Source organism: Pyxicephalus adspersus, chromosome Z, assembly GCF_032062135.1.
Source record: "Pyxicephalus adspersus chromosome Z, UCB_Pads_2.0, whole genome shotgun sequence".
In the NCBI taxonomy this organism is placed as follows: Eukaryota; Metazoa; Chordata; class Amphibia; order Anura; family Pyxicephalidae; genus Pyxicephalus; species Pyxicephalus adspersus.
In genome coordinates, this window is record NC_092871.1 from 31,965,445 (window position 1) to 31,989,380 (window position 23,936).

General features: G+C 36.4%; 1 protein-coding gene across 1 annotated transcript in view; it reads left to right on the forward strand.

Moving 5' to 3' along the window:
- The window catches only part of MAMLD1 (mastermind like domain containing 1), a 142,018-nt gene that overhangs the window by 79,531 nt on the left and 38,551 nt on the right, over positions 1 to 23,936 (forward strand). Inside the window, exon 2 of the mRNA XM_072429420.1 lies at positions 8,216 to 9,883. Within this exon, the coding sequence (XP_072285521.1) occupies positions 8,216 to 9,883 (1,668 nt within the window). The remainder of the gene's footprint in view (positions 1 to 8,215; positions 9,884 to 23,936) is intronic.

Genomic DNA, 23,936 nt, shown 5'->3' on the forward strand with positions numbered 1-23,936 from the left:
TTAGGTATTCTATGTTAACTATATCTAAACCCCATTTAGATTTTGCATTTGGACATGGTCGGAGTTTTGTGACATCTTGGTCCCATTTGAGTTTTTACTTTTTCTACACCTGGCATGTCATTATTAATCTGTATTAATAAAGCGCCAACATATTACGCAGTGCTGTACAAAAAATAGGGGTTGCAAATAAAGAACAGATACAAACAATGTCACAGGAGGAGAGGACCCTGCACCAAAAAAAAGCTTACAATTTAAAAGCTATAGGACTCCATATACTCTTTCTTCAGCCAGAATTAAAAGTGGGTGAGTGATTGGGCAAATAGGTTAATTCTATTAAAATAGGTTGGTAATAATTATTTTAGAAAATGCTGTTTTTGGTAGGACAGATATCTGCTTGTTCGGAGTTAATATTTTTATAATAAAATCATGATTTAGTTCCTTTGCTCAGTACTAAAAAGACCTTCAGGGCAAATTTAAGCCATGTAGAGATGCAACCTTGAAATGATCTTGTGTTCCTTTAAATGTGATACAGTATATGTTTATTCTGCCATATGCAGAGCTGTTATATTTTCATACCCTGCTGTTAGAAAAGAAGGCTTACCAAGATTAATGCTCTCTGCTGATATTAGCCACAAACAAAGGTCAGAAACTCGGCATGTTTCTGGAATAAATCAGGGAAAATAAAACTCCTCTCCTTAACACACTAGAAGAACAGTCGGTTCAAAGGAGGGCACAATAAATCATCAGACATGCAGCAATTAATGCACTAAATACAATGCACAGAATGCTCTGCATCTTGTCATCTGATGGAGATCTTTTAAAACAAAGTGCAGTCAAATCAACCCTTTGGATACTGCTATTGTTTAATACAGTGTTAGGACCATTCACTTTATTAGTGTTATACAATGTAAAGGATCAAATGTGTGTTTTTTTTTTCTTCTTACATCATCGTAGAATACCGGGGCTAACTTCTACTTGTTCCTCTGGACATATGGGCAGATCAGCTGCCAATTTTGCATTACAACCAATCCAATTTATTGTTCAAGAGAAAATCTTATTCTGCTGATCCTATCACTTTCTAGAACTAGCAACACATCTGATCACTTTACAACCAATTGAAGAGCCAAAAAATGTCCTGAAAGCGCATTTTACTTTTGATTCCTTTTAGATTAGATTGTTTTATTGGGCCAGAAGTCATTATTATTATTATTACACAGTATTTATAAAGTGCCATCATATTACACAGCACTGTACAAAGTCATGTCACTAACTGTCCCTCAAAGGGGCTCACAATCTAATGTCCCTACCACGGTCACATATCATTTATACATTCTAAGGTCAATTTTAGAGGGAAGCCAATTAACCAAACTGCATGTTTTTGTGATGTGGGAGGAAACACACGCAGACACAAAGGAAAACCTGCAAACTCTATGCAGAGATTCAAACCTGGGACCCAGCGCTGCAAAGACAAGAGTGCTACCTCTGAGCCACCTTGCTGCCCAATTCATTCAAAAGTAAAATATCTGCCCATGTGTACCCAGCCTTGGTCACACTGAACCGGACTGGAATTTTCTGCTCGCCTGAGAACTCAAGAAGCTGTTTGGTAAAGCCGTGAAACCTCTTCAACAATATGAAACAAGTTCAATTGAATGTGGCTCACTATACTAGCTAAATCAAGTAGGGTAAATACATCATTAAAATTTTTTTTAAAAATTGCAATACCTAGGCTATTGATGATCTCATAGGGCTTGTTTCATTTTATAGCCTGTATGTTCTCCAACCTCAGTAGGTTGACACTTAAAAGTTGTGAGTTAACATGGTTAAAGTCATTATTGTGGCATTAGGATTATAATGAGCTCATTTGAGGACTAAAAATTGTCAATCTGACACTCTTTTATCCATGCTATTCAAGCAGGGCTGGAGTAACTACAACATTTTCTTAACCTGATCACCGAGCTAAGATTTTTAGAGGTAATTTCAGACTTTCCTAGACATTTCCAAGACTGGGGTAACAATCTTTGGTCCCATTTAAATCTATTTAAGTTATCCAGACCTTGTTAAACAATCGGTCCCAGAAGCCATTCTTGAAGGATGTTCCAACCAACTCAGTTGACTTGTCTCGGTGTAAATAAGTCACTCTTTACCAATCTAACTCAAGTCCCTGAAAGTCAGGACCTGCTCACATTAAAAGCATTTTCCAACAGACAGGAGTAAATTTAGCAAGGTGGAGTGTATAAAGACTCTTGGCCTGTTTTTGGCCCTCGTGAATTAGCATTGAACATCCATGTCTAAATAAAAGAGACTGAGACCAGAATCACGGCAGACACCATTTATTTATTATTGTGACCTCTGTGATTTTCTTCTCCCCCATCTAAATATTAAAGATTTAAAGTCTGGGCTTTTAAGTTGAGGAGCATCTGCATCCCCTAGAATTTTTCCAATACATTACTAGGACATTAGCCCAAAGTTCCACACTGTGAGGCTATAAAAACATATACAATTATTAAAATATACTGTATTTATTTTTCATAATATTAAACTGTTTTCTTGCTATTGTTTTATATTTAATAAAGTAAGTCTTTATGCATTTCTGTTTTTCTCCTGCTATTTTTAGCAGTTTAAAAGAAATCATACTAATCACTGCTAAGAATGACTCTTTTTGCTAATTAATTGCATATTAAACCCCACTGTTCTTTTCTTTTACAATGCTTTTATCAAGGCCGCAGTGTGTTATCCGCACAATGTTCTCAAACAAAGGCTCTGTTATGAATAAGTTATAACGATGCCTGGGTGTTTCCTATGAAATTATTCCCTCTTGTTGTGTTTTGTTTCAGGCTGTTCCTTTTTTTAGATGCCACTGCATGAGTTCATGGTTTTATTTAGTATAGAGCAAATAAACTAGGCTTTGTTTTCTATATTGGTGTTTTAAAACCCCCTGAAGCAGTGCAGCTTCTGTCATGTGCTGCGGAGTGTCACCACCAGTATGATTTGTAAAGTCACCAGTTGATCGCTAATAGCCTTTCACTCTCGTCATTTCTCTGACTAATAGAAGTTGTTAAAAGAAACACAATGACATAGTAAGTTTATGGGGTCAGTGTGTAGTTCATTATCATCTTTATGCATTTCCTTTGTTCTTGTAATGGAACAAACCAATCAGGCGTTAGAATTGTGAGAAAACAAATCTTCTATCCAAGCAATATTGAATAAAACTTACAAAAAAGGACATAAAGTGTAAAGTACCTTTAATGGAAATTAGTTGATTTCTGCATTTTCTTGTTTGTCAGTAGTGCATATAGGTATGGCAATATCTGAGAATGTAAAAGGTTTGATGGGAAGTAGATATAGTGGTCCTGATTTACTAAAGCTCTCCAAGGCTGGAGAAAATACACTTTAATCAGTGAAGCTGGGTGATCCAGATAACCTGTAATGGATTCCTTAAAATCATTTGCTATTTGCTAGCAAATGTTTTGAATCCTGGACCAGATCCAATCCAGGTTTGCTGGATCACCCAGCTTCATTGATCAAAGTGTATTCTCTCCAGCCTTGGAGAGCTTTAGTAAATCAGGGCCAGTGCTAGAGCCAGGAGCGGCTATGCTTTTCAGACACAGAACAGTCTATACTGACCGGCCACTTTGTTTCCCAAACTTTGCTAGTACCAGGTTGGACCCCCCTTTTTGCCTGCTGTCATTTTTTTTCTCATAGATTCAACTCAGTTTTGTAAACATTCAACGATTTTGGTCCATATTACTGGATAGCATTACACAATTCATGCTTATTTGTTGGCTGCACATACTTGATATGAATCTTCCGTTACATCACATCCCAAATGTGCTCTATTGGATTTAGATCTGATGACTGTGAAGGCCATTTGAGTTCAGTGAACTCAAATTTAAACCAAATTGACATCATTTAAAATTTGTTACATGGTATGTTATCCTGCCAGATGTAACCATTATGAAGATGGGTACACAGTGGTCATTAAGGGATGGGCATGGTCGGCAACAGTACTAAGGTATGCTGTGGCATTCAACTGATGCTTAATTGTTACTAAGGAGCTCAAAGTGTGCCAAGAAAATAACCCCCCACCATTACACCATCAATCTGAACCATTGATACAAGGCAGGATGGATCTATTCTTTCATTTGTTGTTGATGCTAAATTCGGACACTACCATCTGAATGTTGCAGTAGAAATTGAGACTTCAGACCAAGCAACATTTTACCAATCATCTTTTTTTCAATTTTAATTTAATCCTAAATGCTGTGGTGTGGTCTCCTGCTTCTTTAAAGTTCGACTTGTTATATGTTCAGAGATTTTCTGCAAGATCTGCGCATGTACATATACATACATTTTAGCTACAAACAATAAACATTTATAGGTCTATTTTTCTAAAAATCCAAATTACTGGCTCTAGTAACATCATCCAGTAACACCAATTTAAAACTGAAAACTTCTAACTGGTTTGATGAAATTTAGTATTTTTATTGTAAAGCACAATTTGCCACTTTTTTATCCATTGGCATGCCGTGTTTTCTTGCAATAAGTAATGTCATACACAGTGCAGGTAGAAAAGGCATAATACAAAACGGAGCCCACCGCAAAGTATTCTCTCATGAATGTCAACCGTTTTTTCTCTGTCTGCTGAATTGTGGCATATGGAACATGTTGTGGAGGAGGCGATAAGCCATGTAATACTGAAATAGGACGTCTGCTGAGAATAGACAAAGGATAACTACAGGGGGGCTATTAAAATGGATGAGTACTTCATCGCTCCTAAGAATTGCTGGCTCAGTGACAGAGAAAAGGGGCTTAGGTATCACCAAGGCTATCCTTAAAATCTTCTGCCGTAGGCATATAGCATGTATATTTACCAAGAAATTGCTAGCTTTGCAAGGCTTATGCATACACAAGGTACATTTTGTACAGCATGACTACTTGCAATAAGCTACTGAGATTTACAGAGCCTCAGGGAGTAGTGTGATCATCTTGGAAACAAAATATAAAGATAACATGGCATATTATTTGGTAGCATCACATTCAGATATATGTAAGGTCTGGTAGTTCCATAGAGAATACATTGTGCTGTGTTGTGTGTTTTTTTTTTTTTCCCTGGTCGATTATAATCTCCATATATGCTTGTGGTGGACAACAAGTGGCCCTTAGGCTCCTTAGGCCATCTTTTGGGTGATTTTTAAATCACAGCCTGTACAGCAGATTAATCTGCCACCAGAGGTGGATATTTTAGTACCAGTGACCAGAATGACATTACCCTTCTTTTACAGAACTCTGGGTACCCATAGGGCATGCTAAACATGACGCCAAAATTAGTACTTATGATTAATTTTCCACTTTTTTTAACAAATCAAAAAAACCCAATTTATTCACAATTCTTCTTTTTTTTAGTCTGTACCATACATCTTACAGTGCCACACAAGGTTTTCTAGTCTTAAAATAGTGGCATTGTGGCATCACAATGTGTGGAGCCCTGTGGTGGAGCCACAGTGTCACATGACTGCAAATTTTGGATAAGCAATTTATTGTTCTTGAATTTTTTTTCCTTTTATACAGAATAGAGGCAGGTATATATTGCCATTGAACCTACTTACTTTCCAATTCCACACTGTACCTTTGTTTTAATGGCATTAATTGTGAGATTGTGTACACTTTGTTTTAACTGCTTTTGTCCTGCTTAAGTCTTGTTAACATTCTAGTGATTTGGTATCTTTGTTTTCTTTCTTGTGGGCTATAAAGATTTTTCCTCATTATGTGAATCAGTGGTGTTAATGATAGATTAATCAAGTTGACATCTAGGTCATAGCTATTAAACCAATGGCTGCACACGCTATAAAAACACTTAATGTAGATTGGAATTCTGCATTGTATTTTGTTACATTTCTTCTTCTGAAAAAAAATCTTTTCAGTAATCCTTTAAGATTTACATTTATTTTATTTTTTATTGTATTTTTTTAAAGAATGTAAACTTTTACTCAATGTGAATTTATAGTAAAGGAACGCTTCCATTGGTAAGATTCATGCTCCCTTTTACAGGTAATTAAATCGAGACTTCTGATTGGCTGCTACCAGCAGTACCTCCACTATCCCTTGTTACAGTCCTGGGCAAAGAGCAGGAAAGGGGGTAAAGTTTATCGTCTGTTTAGGGTTTTTGCACTAAGCGTACTGTTCTTTGAGCTTACTCTACCATATTGCAGGAGCCCAACAGTCTTTGACAGCTTCCTTTGTAGCCTAAGTGGCATACTGCACCTCATTACGTTCAGGCAATAGGAGGTTCATTTAATGTAAAACACTTGCCACAATAAATGATTTTTAGGCTGCCAAACTTCAATTAACACTCCAATCAATCTAGTCATTTTCTCATTACATTATGAGCTGATCACATGGGTGTTTTTAGCCCGCTGATTAAATACCAGTGTAATAAGTAAGAAAACAGTGTAGTCAGCTTCTTTATTCTGGCTTTATTACATACCAGCCTTCATTTAATAAATAGACAAAAAGGGGTAGACAAGACATACCTCTGAAGAGCAGCTGAATTACTTCAATACAATACAAGTACAAAACTGATTGCAATTGGGTTTTTGCACATATTATCAAAAAAATGCTTCACTTTCATTGAGGGATAAAGTGAGCAGAATTTTGCTGAATGTTTAAATATTTTAAGTTTGGTGATTATAATTCCTGTGGTGGGAATTTGACTTAATCTTGGCATTCATTAAACCAATTATGAAATGATTTTGCAGTGTCAATGGGGCAGTTATCACCCAGGTATATGTAGCTTCATAAAGAAACTGAATTTGCATCAATGAGGTTTTCTAACATTACGAATTTCTTATATTTATGAAAATGAATTAACAAATTAATGATTACAACAAGTAAGTCTTTATCACGATCAGCATTGCTTGACAATGTGGGTTTTAGTCCTTGAGTCTCTCCAATACTTGGTATGGATAACGAGATGATATGTAAAGAAGTAGGATAAATTATGATTTGGATTGGAATATATTACTCTAAATTCAGGTTATGTGTACCTTAGACCAGGTTTTTGGTCTTTGCTTTCCTGGATACGTATTACTAGCCATATAATTGAACTGATGACTTTTCTTGAGACTGGTAACAGAGGTGCTTACCCAAATCTGGAAGCCTGAATTTGTGACATTCAGAGGGTATCCTTCACTTTTAACTCAAGGCCAACTGATGCCATTTGTCTATGTTTGGCATTCGTCTATATTGGCATTCGCAGTCATTATTTTTTGACATTTTCCACTGACATTTTAATCAATTTTGCAGTATTTATGGATAGACTTTTTTCAGTTTTAGCACCTGTATTATGGTATCTTTACACCCTGGGAGTTTTATTGTGTTGGCTTTGTGTTGCTTTGCAGGAGTCTATCATGTAAAAGACCAGCTCATCCTCCGCAGATTAGAAGCACTTTAGCTGTGCATCCCAAACCTGTTAGTTCAGCTAAGTGTCTGCGCAGAGATCCCCCACAAGAAGCTAACTAATCAAACCAAGGCATATGCAACATGATAACGTATAAATGATTATCTTGCTGATGTGACCTGTTGGGAAGTTGTCATTGCTATTTAAATACCTTCTATACCATTTAAACCATAATATTGTTTCTATTTCTGCACAAGAGGTACATAATATCCCTTTTCCAAGCATGTTTATTACACGCTTCCAGAGACTATACATAGAAAATAATGATAGGCAGTGGGTGGTTGTAACTTTTAAGTCCTCAGTGCAAACATAGGTGTTCATTGGCAGCGTTTATTGTAGTATAAGAAAAGATTGTCAAGAACCCAATTAAGTACTTGCAATATTTTTCTGTAATCTTTGTTTTTTTTCCTAACATTGCTTGACACTACCGTGCCAAAAAGTAATATTAGAATAATACAAGTCACCCAAACGTATCTGAAAGCTAATGCAATAAGGATTTATTATGTTAAATGTTTACTAATTTATAACGGAGGATCCATTTTCATCTCAATATTCAGAACAATGCATGGTGATTGTTGACTGGTTATTCTGTAGTAACTGCACTCTTTTTGCTTTATCACATATCCAGTAGTTACACTAGATGGGACCGAAAAGTCCCTTGTCTTTGTAAATAAAGCATCAATTGTAATTATAGTTTTATGTTATTTAGGAAAACACCATTAACAAGTAGAAGTAATAATGTGTGATATTGTTTTTCAGCTACAAGGGTCCATAAAGAGAAAGCTGGAAGAGGAAAGTTCTCCTGTGTCCTCGAGCATCAGTGATATCATATTTTCAAATGACAACAAACGTCTCTGTCTTGATGATGTTACACTTCCTATGGGCCAAACACAAAGTAGCAGCTCGGGTGTGGCATGTCCTGATTTGCAGCATTCACCTTTTTCCACCAACCAAAACTCTTCATCCATGGGAGTGGGTGGTCATCAAGTTCTGCTAGAGAACAACCACATGAATGGAAGAGGAATGGCTTCCCCATTCCCTGTATCACAGAGCACGGATATGACTCAGAAGGTAACATACGAAGAAAAAAATAACAATCTACAGTCTGTGGACCAAGAACTACAGGACCTGCTTGAAGAGTTAACTAAAATGCCAGACCCATCTCCAAATGATCTGGACCTTGAGAAAATCTTGGGAGGTAAGCCAGATGAACCAATTGTAATTAGCCATTCACAACCAGCCTTGAGTACAACACCTAATCTTTCCTCTCCACAATCATCTCACTTGGAAAATATCTCTAACAAGGATTTCTCTAGTGGATGCAATTCTGCAAGTGCTAGTTCCCCACAGATTAGACCATCATCTACTGGAACAAACTATCCCATTCCTCCATCAAACAAGCCTGTTCCCTCTCCAGTCTCTTCAGCTCAAAATAAAAGTCAGCCACAATCTATATTACCTTCATCAATGGCTAACATGCCAGGAGGAAATTGGCACGCTCAGCAGCTTAAACAATTGGCTGCCAGTAAACAAGGATCCTCAGCCAAGCAGCAAGTGCCGACAAGCAACTGGCCAACAATTTCACCTACAGGTCTCTCACCACCATACAGACCTGGATCCTCTCCTCAGCAACCTTTTAGTCCACAGAATGTCATGGTACCTAACATGAATGCAGGCAATTTGCAGGGAAACGCCACACAAGGTTCGCAGAGTGCCCTGCTATCAACTATGTCATCTACCAGTAATCCTACCAGCAGGCCTTCTCCACCTTATGGGACAGAAAAGATTGCAAGTCCAGCAATAAACCAGCAGCCATTTAGTCCACAAAACTCCATGTTGCAGAATATAACCTCAAGCAACATCCCAGGAAATACAATTAAAAGCCCCCAAAACAACATGGTGCCAAATATGGCATCTGCCAATGCTGGACCTTCTCCACCCTATCAACCAGAGAAGCTTTCAAGTCCAGCCTTGCATCAACAGCCATTTAGTCCACAGAACACCTTGATGTCTAATCTGACTCCTACAGGTGGCCAGTCAAGCTTACAAAACACACTCTTCAAACAAATGGCCACAAACCAGCAAAAAAACATGAACATGATTATGCAACAACCATCAAATGGCTTGCAGACTGGCATAGTCAATGAGAGCCCAGTGGATCAGTTTTCCTTTAACAACACCAAGCCGCTGTCTCACTTTGCACCTGATTCTGCTGGACAGAAAATGAATTTATCACCAAACCCTGGATTAATCCATTATCTTCAGCAACAGCAACAGCAGCAACAACAACACCAGTCCCCAGCAGTGCAACAGCCCCAGCAAGTCAACAGCAATCAATTTCTACAGCAACAGATACGTCAGTTAATGCAGCCTTCCCGAATTCAGAGACAAATGCAGACTAGTGGTTTGCCTGGTCAGCCCCGACAGGTAACTTTTTCAGTCCTTTTGTTATATACCTTTTTTAATATTATAATAATATAAATGCATATGTTTGACATATGTTGTTGATACTACGTTTAATGATGTAGCATAAACAGGACAGGGTTAATATTATTGTAGTTTACAGCCTGTCAACCTTTTACACCCATAAAATATATGTATCAATTAACTATGAACTTCTTCTATTTGCTACTTTTCAATCATGTCGGAAATTTAAAGCTGTCCTGTATCATGTATACACTTGTGTTAGCTTAAGAAATCTGATAAGTCCTCCTAGCTCCTGTTTTAGGCCACAAACACAAGCTAGATTGTCACCCAAAACAAATGGTCATGCTGGTCTTGGGTGAAAATGTAACACATGTACAGTGGTTCGCCAACATTGTTTAGTTGTGGCGGATCATAAAAACAACTTATCAGGACCTTCCTATGAAGAAGGACTTGGTGGGATGCAACTCACACATGCTCCTTTATCTCTTCTTCATAGTACAGAATAGCTCTGTGTGTACAGTGCTTGTCATTCTCCTGCTAATGGAAATGTTCACAAGAGATCATTTCCAAGTACACAAATCTGATGCCTATCTGACGTCTGCATAGGGCTTTAGACTAGAAAATACATTTGTGTCTATTTTAGGATAGAGGAAGGGTTTAGATTAGGGGTGACCAACAGGTGAATCGGTAGATCACAAAGGCGTCGTGAGTAGATCACGGAGCCCTGCCTTTTAAAATAAACTCTACCGCGCACAGGAGTTATTAAGTCCAAGTTTTTATTGTTGGTAGATCATTTTGACTTGGTCATTTTAAAAGTAGCTTGCAAGCCAAAAAAGTGTGGGGTCCCCTGGTTTAGATAGTTCAGCAAAAGACAATTGGGCACTGTTGACGTCAATCATGTCAACAACATGTATTTCTCTGTATAAGCAAGGATTTCAATGAGATAAAACATGGAAAGTTATGTTAATACTGCATAGGTTTTTTATTTTTTGTTTAGCTCTAACATACACATAAAATGATGCTCCCTGGAGCAGACACATCTGAAAAGCAGAGTATTGTCCTACTGCTCTTTTTACAATGTTGAATACTGTGTAAACTTAGGCTACATACACATGCAAGATGATTCCCGTTTGATTATCGCCTCAGGGCTAGTATCGGATGAGAATCCCCGAGAAAGCTTGTTCACCCCGCTCCACTCTCCATAGAGCAGAACGGCGTTGTATGTATAGCGCTCGTTCATGCATCTTTCAGTTTTTTGTCATTGGAAAGGATTGTGAAAGATCTATTCCAACTACCAAAGTCTAATGTGTGTACATGTACTTTAATTTCTCTTTAGTTAATACGTTTATGGAGCTAAAAAATATTTACCATTATGACTAAATAAATAAAATTATTAATCTTTATTTTTCATTTAATGATAATTTTGGCTATATATGTAATTTTTTTCAGCAAGTTCAATGACTGTATATGCATCTTTTATTGAATTACATTCGAGTGCCTTAGTCGTACAACAAAGATTTTTTTCTTGTGCAGTTGTTCAGCTCTTCAAGGCTTTACCACACTTGTAGGTCTTCCAAGACTGATACTTTGCACAATGAAAAGCTATCACAATTTATCCAAGTACCAAGCTAGTTCTGGATTTAACAAAGGTCAGGAAGGAAGTGTATTTTAGAGATAAGTACCAGAATAGCTCTGAAACTGAAGGATCATACACTGGAAGGAAATGTGAGGAAATCCAGCGCAATAAAACACTTTTCTAGCACATGTGAAACTACAATAATTGAGAAATACACATAAGATTCAAGTGTCATTTTGTTTCTATATACTTATATGTTTTTAAACAAAGAAACACAGCAGCAATACAGGGAAACAAATCAGTGTGATTTAATAGGATGTGTTTCGGTCAACCCTGGATATAACAAAACTTGCATTAGCAGGGCACAAACCAGAATGGATCTTGTATGCTGTTCTGTCTGGGCACATTAAGTATTCCTCTTCCTTGACCATAGCAAAGTTGAGTTAATCTAAAATGTACCATTTGAAAGGATGAAAGCTAAAGCACTTTGTAAAAGTTTGTGGCCTAAAATATAGGTTTTTAAGGATTGTGTCCCTGCCACGTTAAAGAATTGGTTCTAGTCTTGCCTTGAAGTCAAGTGGAACAAAATATGAGAGTTATATAGTAATAATATGTAATTGTCATAAAATTACATATAGCAATACGCAGTTAAAAACTATTATGTCACTATAATAAAATCAGCTTATTTGGTTGTGCAGCCAACCTGAAGTACACCTCCAGTCTAACTTGTTTTTAATTTTGGATGGGCAAGTTAACATTTTTGTCAAGTATTTATTACTATAACTTTAGAAAAAAAGAAAAGACAATTGTCCAGGTCCTTAACTGTATATATCTATGAACACATATGTGATGAAAATTAAGTTTGTCCTGGCATCTCATATATAAAGGTAAAATAAAACATACATGGTAAGGAAAAGGTTAGACTTCTATTTACCTTACCCCTGTTTTTTTTAGTGACATTGTTAGGAAATGCTGTGAACGAGAGATCACAATACTGACGGTTTTCACAATTTGACATAGTTTGATCAGTTTTGTCAAACCGCTTGTAAATTCCAATTACTCATGTGCATTTTATGAATTCCAAAAACATGATCGAGAAAAATCTGTTGAAAATATAAAGGCATGTAAGCATATTATTAAGAATAATGAAAGACGGATACCAACAATGACACAGGAAGAGGAGAGAGCCCTACCCAGAAGAGCTTACAATCTAAGTGGAGGGAGATGTAGCACAGTATGTATCCCAAAAGTTACCTGTGCTATACCCCAGCCACCTCCAACATTTTCTTTAATGTACCTAAGTACTTTTTGGTTATCTACTTTCCTTTTAAGGGTGTATAACTGTACCTTTACTTATTCCCAACAAAATTCTATTCGTTGATAGTCACTTCTGTAGTTTAGTTGTATCACGGTCTGTATTAGTCTGTCATTTGCAAATCCTATTTAATGTACAGCGCTGCGTAATATGTTGGCGCTATATAAATCCTGTTTAATAATAATAAAATAGTTTTTCTAAAGTTTGAATCATTTTCAAAGTTTAGAAACTATTATTTTTATCTGATAAACCCTGTAAGTAATCAGTTTCTTCCATTGTAACATGAGTCAAACATTAAATGCAATGTTCATCTCTGATCCTCTGGTTTCACAGAACTATTATCGACCACAACATGATTCTATCACTTTATTGGTTCGTTAGATTTATTTAATTGCTGTATGCGTTGTTGTACAGCTGCATGTTCTTTAGGTTGTAGTAAGAAGTCTGGGATAGTTTAAGACTCTCGGCAAAGCACTTTTTTGCTCCATATAATGGAAAGAGGTGCAGCTTGTGTACTGAAAAGGAATGTGGAAGGCTGCCAGTTGGAGTGGGAACACAAAGACATGAAATCTGATCCTTGTAGCAAACAGCGGAGTAGAGGGAAAGACACAGCTGTTGTGACATAAACCCATAAGAACTGGCTTTTAGGTGCTTTGCCATATTGGAAAAGAAGAATTTAAGGATCCATGCTTGGAGTTCTCTTCATAGACACAACTTGTCAAGTTGACATTCAAATTTTAGCATGTCATTTGTAGTAGCTAAAATGTGACTTGTATTTTCATTTAAAACTGTGCACATGTTTTTATCCAGTGTGAGAGAGTTTTAGCAGCCCTCGGGTCAGCGGTACAACTGAGGATAAAGCTAATCCAGTGCTGGATTTCCTGCCTTGCCCCTCTTTCCTGAATCCACCATTGGGATTTTGGCAATAGGGACAGTAACCACTGCAGTGCTGTGTTCTCTGATCTTACTGCCTGGATTGAGGTTTTTAGTTCTGCTAACCACATTTTTTATTATCTTGTGTATATGTATATAGCACAGACAAATTACACATGAGTTTACAGCAATTATAACCATGTCACTGCCTCTGAGAGAGGCTCGTCATTTAATTTTTCTACCATAGTCTTATGTCATTAACAATGGCCAAAAATACTGTGAAAGGTGGAAGTAAGGGGGTTTGTTTAATTAAATTTCATATTTGGATATCATATTAGGAACTTCACCAAGCGGTTACCAATTTGTGGATAAGACCAGTTCTTTCATAGAAGCCAGTCTAATCGCTAGGAGCACCCAGTTGTCAAATAGGTAACAAAAAATAGGAATCATTTAGAGAACTTTGTCTGGAAACATTACAAATTGCAGATACCTATTTAGTAATGAAAAATGTATCTGTTTTTGATGTTCAGTTACATGCCGTGCTATTATAAAGCTCCAAACCAAACCCATGTTCCCTATTGGCTGCCTGTTTGCTTTGTAGGATTACCCAGCTAGTTATTTAATACATAAAATATACACATTATTAATATAATTTTTTTCAGAAAAGTAAACTAGCAAATGAGCTACTGTTGGCCATATTTTTTTTATTACCCCTTTCAAATGTTTTTAATCAAGTGCACAAAATGATTTAATTTCAGTCAAATATAAAGGCAGCTGTTATGGGAATGAGCGTGACTGAAATTATGATGATTAAACAGCAATGCTTGATGTAAGAGATGTCACCAGAAGAATCCTAGATTAGCTCTGCAAGCAAAAGAATTCAATGCATTATGTGAATGGTCTATGAAGGTTGCTTTTATCTTTTCATGTATGACATGAATTTCAGCTTGCCTTTATTCTTTATTATTGTACTAAAATTGTCATTTAGTAGGTCATATACACAATACCATTGCGTATATTAGTTTTGCTATTTTTTAAAATGGTTTCATTGTCCTATACTTTAACCTTTGTTAGTTGTTCATATCAGGCCCCCTCCCAAAGAGCTATGTTTCTTGTAACAGTTATACAATTGTGCCCACTCTTGTTCCAATTTAGACAGAAGCCTTTTAACCAGTGACTAAACTATGAAAAATATTAGTACATTCTTGCCAAATTTCCTGTAGTTAATCAAAATCTTTATAACATATAAGATAGCTCACTTGCTTTTTTGCTAATAAGTGTTAAATTGACCCTTTAGTCTCATCACCCACCTATATTTTCCAAACCTGTCAACATCAAACATAAACTTCTTGTATGGGACGACTACTGCAATATTTCTTTAATTTTTCCCCCAAACAATGGTTTTCTTTGGCTCGTTGTTGTTCCCATCATTTTTTCTGATTATGTGATTGTAGCTGAAAGACCCTCCAACTTAATACTGGGAGAAAGGTAATAAGTAGAACCTATGTGACTTTAGCAAAAAAGAATGTAGTACCTACAAAGATCTTTACTACATTTTTTGCTGTTTATGTAACAGACCATTGGATGTTTTTTTTTCACATCAAATGTGGAAATAAACTTCAAAAGCAACGGACCTTAGAAATAGCGGTGAAAAAATAAGACATAGGACAAATAACTAGCCAGCAATTTTGCCAATATTGGTCTTCTTGCAGCTGATTTCTTCCCCATCATTTACTTACTATACCCTGGTCTTGCGGTGCGTCTCTGTATTAAGGCAGCAGTTTTGGAAGGCTTTGCTTTTTTAAAGCCTTCAGCAAGTGGAACAGTAAGTAGCACACTACTTACATCACTAAAATTCACTCCAATTTCTTCTTTAGACTAGCAGTGTTCCAGCAGAAAAAGCAGTGGCTTGGATAACATACTACAGGGTGCTGTGCTGTCTCTTAAGCTAACCCATACTGAACCAGCAATCCTTTATCATGCATTTATTGTATTCAAATAAAACATTACCATAACAATGTAAGAACTTAGAGTACCTAAATTCAGAATTTTCACTTTACATAAAAGGGTAGACAACCTAGGTTCTGTTTGTTTAGGTTTTTTTTAATACAACACCCCTTTAAAAAAAAAACGCTCCCTTAATTTTTGATTGCCTAGGAGATCAAGAATGAATGGAAGCGCAGAGCGTCCTGGGATACCTACGTCACACATCCCCGGAGGCTCTTGGCTGCTCCTTCTGCGCATGCCCGAGCATTTTTTCCCAATCTACGTCACCCTATCTTGCCCCTGCGTTGGGTGACGTAGGAAGAAAAACCTGGAAGAAGAGAGGAGAAGATGGCAGCGCCTGGCGCTGCCTCTGTGCTGCCATGAAGACAGATACCAGAACGACGCAATACCCGATGGAAGAAATTTCCCGATAGATCGATTGCTCTGTGGGATTGAAGGTAAGTGTGATATTGTTTTGGTTGTTTTGGGTTTACTTCCTCTGTAAAGTAATAAAAATAAAAATTCACCCAACATGATTATAATTTTCCTTGCTTGTTTGGCTTTGACTTGTAAGGACTTGTTGGGTATTCCACGTGAAATAAATGAACTACCGTGCCCCCATGCCATTTACCAAAGACATAGACACGTCCTTTGATCTGGACTTTATATTATTTACATATTAGACAATTAGTTCCATAATTGTGAACATGTACATGGTTTTGACTTTAAAAGTATTTTAAGCCAAATATTTGAATGCATTGGTTTCCTTTTTTGAAAAATATTAAAGTATATAGTTAGGGATTGTGGGTAATATGCAAAACACAGTTTCATACACCACATTTAATCATATTGTCCCCCATGTTTGTTGAGTGCATGCACCAATATGTTAGAAAATCTTAAGCAGCTGGTTTAGCCTTCTGGGTTTCATCAATGTAGAATGGAATTTGGCCCCATATTGTAGAAGTGGAATGTGAAACAAGATATCAAATAGCCATTATATTTTCTCACACAATTTTTTATTCTGAATATCAAAGCTTAATATTCCCCCTCCAGGGCCAGATGCTATTAGAAGGGGCAATGAAAAGACATCTGTATTGCAGGGCTGTGTCAAATCAGGAGAGCTCTCCCAGAATCCCTAAGGCATTAGTGTGAGGTTTCCCTGATGGATTCCTGTATTAAAGTAGAGATGGAACTGTAAGTTAATATCTGCCTTCATGGCTCACTCTTTAATCTTGAATCTTTTTCTTGTGGTCTAGGAAACTATTAATCATCAATGTTACTTGGCACAAATACGTAATCCTCAATGTGAATTCATCCTCAATATGCCTCCATTAACTAACTATAAATGTAAAATGTGACAATTAAAGGGCATGGATCTTCCAATATGCTTGCTTGAAAGGCTAGTATATAGTATCTTCTGTTCTGTAAACAGAAGAGAAGAATATAAGAATATTCTTTATCTCATACCAAAAAAAAATTTCTCTGCATGATCCTGAGTTATAATAAACCTCATTACAATTTGCCTATTTGTGATTTGATTTGAAAAATTAGTTCACTTCTGTCGGGGCTCTTTTAGCCAACTAGGTATAACAACCTGCAAACCAATATCTCTACTTACGCTTATCTTCCATTGCTAAAAACTAACCAGTTCCATAATTAGGTTGCTTCTTTATTTCATGCATCCAGAGGTAAAATTTAAAGTTGATATGTTACTTATATACAAGCTTCCCAGTTGCTTAACAGCCTGTAAAGAACTCATTTTACAATCTCTATAAAATGTAACTATGCTTATAATTATGTAAAACTATTCAAATATACTTCTGTAAAAAAAAAAAAAATAATAATGGTAAATCTTTCTTCATTCATGCAGTAAGATAGCCAAGCCTGCAGCACAATACAGGGTTGTTTAGTTGCACAGTCTATCTAAGAGTCCAATGGTTACATTTTGCAATCTGTATCATATTAGTATAAAGAACATTCTATTCAATAAGGGAGAATATCCTATACTAGAAAACAGTAACTGGAAAGAACCCACAAATGTGGACAAATCCAACTATGCAAAGCTCTATTTTGCAATTACTTTTAGCAGTGACATGTAATTCAACCCTTATTTCTTCTAAAGAAAAAATAAATATGCTTATCTGTCAGCTGGTCTTTCTATGGTATTTTATGCCGTTGGTGTGTCCTAACCATAACTTTCCAATAAATATATAAAACATAAGGAGATTGCTGTGAAAAGCACCATACATTAATCACAAAGGAACAAAAACAATCTTCTAATTAAATAATTTACAAAGAACAAAGGGGGTTTCCAAAGCCCACGCCCATACCAGTAGTCTCCCACTTTAGGCATAAATTCTTTTTTTCAGAATAGTTGCTAGTTAAAGATGGGTGTCCTGTGGGCTGATGATTTAGTAGGGTTTTCAGTAGTTTATACAGTGCTTACTCTGGACTAGGTCCCCAAAAATATATAATGTATGGAAGGTAATGGTAGAGATACCACAAATGCTGTTGTTGCACAACTAGGCCTGCCAAAGCCTTATAAAGCCGTGATGATTGGCACTTCCACTAAAGTCTTAATGAAAAGTATGCAATACCCTTTTTAATAGTCAAGTTGCCCATCCTTGACCTTGATCTTGTACAGCTAAACATCCAAATGGCCAATGTATGAGCTAAATTGGCCACTTTAAATGATAGCTCATTGTACTTTTCTCAGCTTACAGCTCAACATCCAAATACCCAATGGATGACCATATACCACTGTATCCTTCCTTCAAATTCTGGTAAACGCCTAACACTCATCCATTGTCGTTACTGTAAACTTTGGTGGTGTCCAAAGACTCATGGCTGTTTCAGTTCACACATCAACTAGGTGTGCCAACTTTACAGAACAAAAGGGCAACAAAAACTTTTTTCTAGTTAAGGCTTTATAGCAGTGCAGAAAGCAATATATAACCTAATATGATGGCCACTTTGGAGAAAATATTATGATGTGACCTAATGGTGCACCATTTAAAATAATCATCATCAAAAACTCTGACAACCCTAGATTAAAACTAGTACTATTCTCAATCTGTCATTTTTATAATGGATATATATATTAAACTAAGCAATCCAATAAGCAAGACAATAATATCCATATGATGGGTATTAAAAATGCTATATTAGCTTCTATAAATCTGACTTGGATCAGAGATATATGGTAAATTCCATACCCTTACCACAATTTGATATAGTGACTGTCTTATCTTAATATAGAAATTGACACAGTCTGTGAAGCTAAATGACAATTCATATATTAAATGTATATTATACAGACATTTTTTAGTATTATAGCACAAGAAGCAATGATTTCAGTAATCTATAGTTGGAAAGTGGTTTTCAGCAGAAGACAAATAAAAGCTTTCTGTTTGTAAAAGGGAGGTGCACACCACTGAAGTTTACATTGAAAAGCCAAGGTTCTAGATTTTTCTTTTTATAAGTAGACCCCACAATATGTCATTTTGTTACAAGTGTATTATTTTCGCTCATTTTTCCTTTTGTATCCTTTAGCAGCGTGCTTGGGAATTCAGATATTTTTCTGTGGAAATAGTATGGTAGGCTAGATGTTGCAGTTTACACATCTGTGTTATACCCACACAAATTTTACATACAGATTTTTTAGTTCATTCTCATTTGTGTATCTTACCTACGGAGAGTTATTTGCTGCATTTTTCCTTAAGCCTAGTTTAAAGAAATGAAAACACATCAATTTTTTATGCACTTGATACAATGATTAAAGCAAAAGCAGCTGTTCCAAAATTGCAACTCGTTAGATTAGTTAATCAGATCCATTAATCTAACTTCATGTATATGTTTTAGTTTTAAAACAAACTTTTTTCACAAGTATAATTTACAAAATGAAAGGGTTTATATATGGACTCTGTAGCTGAGTTGATGAAGGACATGTAGTAAATGATTTTTTTTTTTAATGATGATCTGCTTGGACCACGAATGTTTGGCTCAATCCCATGTACTTTACTGTCAACCAGCTGCTTCAAACTGATTTTCACTGTTCTGTATGAATCTGCAATATCAGCAAGTTACATTGGGTGAGGGGGGCAAGGGCTAAAGGTTTATGTCCTTCCATGAATCCAGATGAATATTAGTGTGTCCAGATTGTACAGAAATCTTTTTTGTCTCATTGTGCACCGTTCACTTATTCTTATAAACCAGGCATTCTTGTAATTAAGAATAAAGAGAATCTAAAGCCACTTCCTTTTTCTATATTTAGTAAGGGAGTTCAGCAAGGGAAAGGCAAATTCCATGTAATGTGCACAGTGGAATGAGGGCGGCGGGGATTTTGAAGAAACTTTTTATTGTGTGGGTGGGGAAACGGACGTTGATTAAACAGGAAGTGATGATGTGTAATCTTCTGCAGATTAAAAAAAAAACTGCAAAATAGTAACAGTGTGAAAGATCTATGATGATTTATAGCTAACCATTAAAGGATGTCTTAACATAAAAGGAAAAATGTAATATGATTCAGTTTACCAGTCATTAGAAGACGGGAAGTCATGGTTGTACTAAAAAATAGGATTGTAGTCTAGGTGATAACAATGCCTCCATTTCTCAGATAGATGTAGTGGAGTGATGTGAAGGATTGTCACTAAAAAAAGGTTAAAAAACAGCAAAAAAGTATAAATGCAGCCACTAAATTCTAGGACTGGTAAGCTATAATATTACTCATTTAGAGTTTTGGCTTTAAATGGTATCAAAAGAAAACCTGGAGGGTGGCTGCTCTTACAATATTTCCTAATATCCACTAATCGGGTGTACCTTGCATTGTCATTGTTATTTGTATGCTTGTTCCGGCCAGCAAAATTGGTGAAACCAAAGGCCAGCATTCGCCAACCGGTGGTCCGCAAGAAAATTTGTGTTGTGGTTCTGGACGCCAGAGTCCGTGAAATGATTGCTCCTAGGCTATAAGCATTCTTAGGAAATGATAACCATGAGCAACATCCATCCTATTTCTTAAATTCAGTCTGCCTATGTTTTGATTTCCTTGGTTCCCCATGGTTGCTATATAGTAACATTTTCAAATAAAACCTTAGTTTAGATCCACGGATATCATCATAATGTCTATATGCTTTTTTTTTTATCCAATGCAGGTTGATCATGGCTGGTAGGAGGGACCAGCACCCTGTGCTAATACTTATTACTGGTGGTAGTGGCCAGCACCCTTAGCACTCTCTGCAAGAACACTCAACCCTCATGCAATTGGTTGGCTGACTCTTGGGAGGGTTTAATCAAATATTAAAATGCCTTGATGAGTGAATGTCAGTCTAGAGGTGTGAGTGTTTCTAGACAGGATGAATATACATATAGGTACCTCCAATAAGTGATATTGAATCTTCATAATGAAAGTAATAAAATAAAATAAGTGATTGGAGCAGGCAAAGGACTGTCGGGCTGGGAAAGGGCTAGATCATGCCAACATCATCCTGCCAGGAAATGGGGCAGGTTTAGTTAGACATGCTGCTACTTCCAGAGCACATAATGGGCAGCTCAGTGAAATCAGAGTAAGCAATTTGAGTTTAGCTTTAGGTAGGGGTTTCCTGGAATAAAAGTTAGTCACTATGGAGTCTATCTAAATTAAGCTAGTTTAAAAGGGGATACTGTATTATTACCCCTTTGGGATCCTATTACCCTGCTGCATTGCAGACTCCTGTCTACTGCTGTTTGTTACACACTTTACAGGTTGGCACAGCGCCATCTACTGGTGGCCAAGAATATCGTCTAAAAGATTATTTAAAAGCAAGTCTCTCATCATAGCAAACTCAAATGTACAAAATATTGAACCTGTGAAGGGAGGGGGAGATATACAGACTGAGCCCATGTGACTTTGATTATCCCATCTTAAAGAATTTTTTTACAAATACCACACCAAGAATGTATTTATTAATAAATGCACTGATATACTTAACAAATAATGGCCGTCTGTAAAGGTTGTGTAATGGTAAATGTTAAAATGTAAAAATGTTACCTTTGTCCCAGCATTTTTCAGTTTTGGTACAATTTTTCTATCACATCTAAACTTCATGTACAACTGAAAATGTTTAGCATAGAGTTCTGTAGATATCACACAGCAATCTGCAACTTACCCAGCCATTGTGACACACAGCATTTCCATTTTATAATATCATTATTAAAGTGTTACTTTTAAAAGACCACTGCCAAAAAAGTGATCATCCTCTCTTTGTTGGCAGTTCAATCTAGGTTTGTTCATATGTCAGTACAAACTTTTAGCTGTTCATGAGTTGTCTGTTTAAAAAAAAAAAATAATGTATTGGCAACCCTTCTTCCTCCTCACGTGGGCCAAGTTAAAGGGTTATGGAGCAGGATTATTTGTCTCTGTAATCTTTGGTGGGATCTGCCTTTCCTATGTCTCAGTTCCAAGCCACCAAGACATTTACTGTGAACCTGAATATTCCTGTAAATTGCTGTCGAGCTAATATGCAGCCTGTGAGTCAGAGAACAACAGCTTCTGTTTGAGATTTCTGGGACAGATGTTTTTCCCCTGGAAGCAAACCGTATTACCAGCAGTTGCCTTGTTCACCTCTTGCCGGTAATACTAGTTTCCTGGCTGCATCCAGTCTGGATATTTCCTAGGGCACTGGCTTAGTATAAGCAAGTAAACAAAAATTCCAAAATGAAGTCAAAGACTGGCTTAAAATTATATACCATTCCAATATGTTGCATAATCTTGTGTATATGTGCATTGTGATGTGTTGCCATTTCTTACTATAACCCATAATAAAATAAATCACACACCTATGCTTTACCGCACCCCAGCGTACAGGTATACATTTGTCAGAAATTGTACCAGTACTTTCTACCATGATGTAAGGTGCATTTGTTAAAATGTACTTGTCCCCAGACTGTGAACATTAAAATGTTAAATACTTTTAACAAGAATCTACCTAACCTCATTAGCTGCTTTTACGGGGTGGGTTGCTTCATGACTCCTTGATGCAGTTTCCCTTACCTTTTTTTAGAGAAAGTACTGTACCACAAATGCAACACGTGCTAATGCATTGACCTGTAGTGCAGTTTGCGGCTTAGTCTGCTGTATACCCAGGAATGACAAACGACACAGTTTTAGACTATACATCCGAAAGAGCATTTGTAAGTTATTCCTTCTCGAAGATCACAACAAAGACTATGAAGTCCAGTTTTAGTAGACTTCAAAGCTTTTAGAAACATCTGCTGGTTGTTTTCATTAGGGGGGCTGGCACGCATTTAGGATTATCCCTATTTAATGTACAGCGCTGCGTAATATGTTGGCGCTATATAAATCCTGTTTAATAATAATAATAATAATAATAATAATATTACAACTGTGCTTGTGTTATAAACTTTAAAATTATGAGTAGAGATACAGAGATAAAGTGCCATTTATATAAGTGTGATAAAGGCTATTTGTTTCAATACCTAGTTCCTAACCCTGTACTAGTATGTAGAAAGAGATTGTTGTGTAGTCTTGCATTAAGGCAGGAGGTTGGCAACGATGACCTCTTATTCCTCTTAACAAATAGTTATTTTAAACTAACTAAAGTGAACTTATTAAAGCCCTCTTTTCTTTTTCATGCCACTGGAAAGCCTTGTAAATATTAGATTTTTTTTTACATGTAGGTATACATTTGTTGTGTTTATAACTTTTATTTTACACATGATTTATTAAAGCTCCCAAAGGCTGGAGGAGATACACTTTCAGCAGTAAAGCTGGGTGATCCACCAAACCTGGATTGACTTGTTAGCAAATGTTTTTAATCCTGGACCTGATCCATTCCAGGTTTGCTGGATTACCCAGCTTCACTGATGAAAGTGTATCTCCTCCAGTCTTTGATAGCTTTAATAAATCAAGCCCATTATATATGATGTTTTAGTGGTGGCTTACTAATTCATTAAAAGTAATTTACTTTTTTATATTAAAAAAAAAACTGTCAATGGTTTCCGAAAAAAAAGATATATTGGGAACTCATGGCATGGTTGTTTTTGTGAAGCCTCTAATATCAGTTTGCAGTACGAGCTAGCCATTTTTCTCACTGTTAATAGCTGTATAATAAGACATGTGAAAGTTAGAAGCTAACAACATGCTGACTGAGCAGTCCTCATCTATTTGCATGAGCCTAGAGAAGGGTTTACAGAGAGCTCTTTTGCGTAAGCAATATTTGTTTATGTATTACATGAAAGGAAGACTCGCTCTTCCATTTATCAGAAACACATTTCTAAGTAATAATCACACCAAGGAGATTCATTTA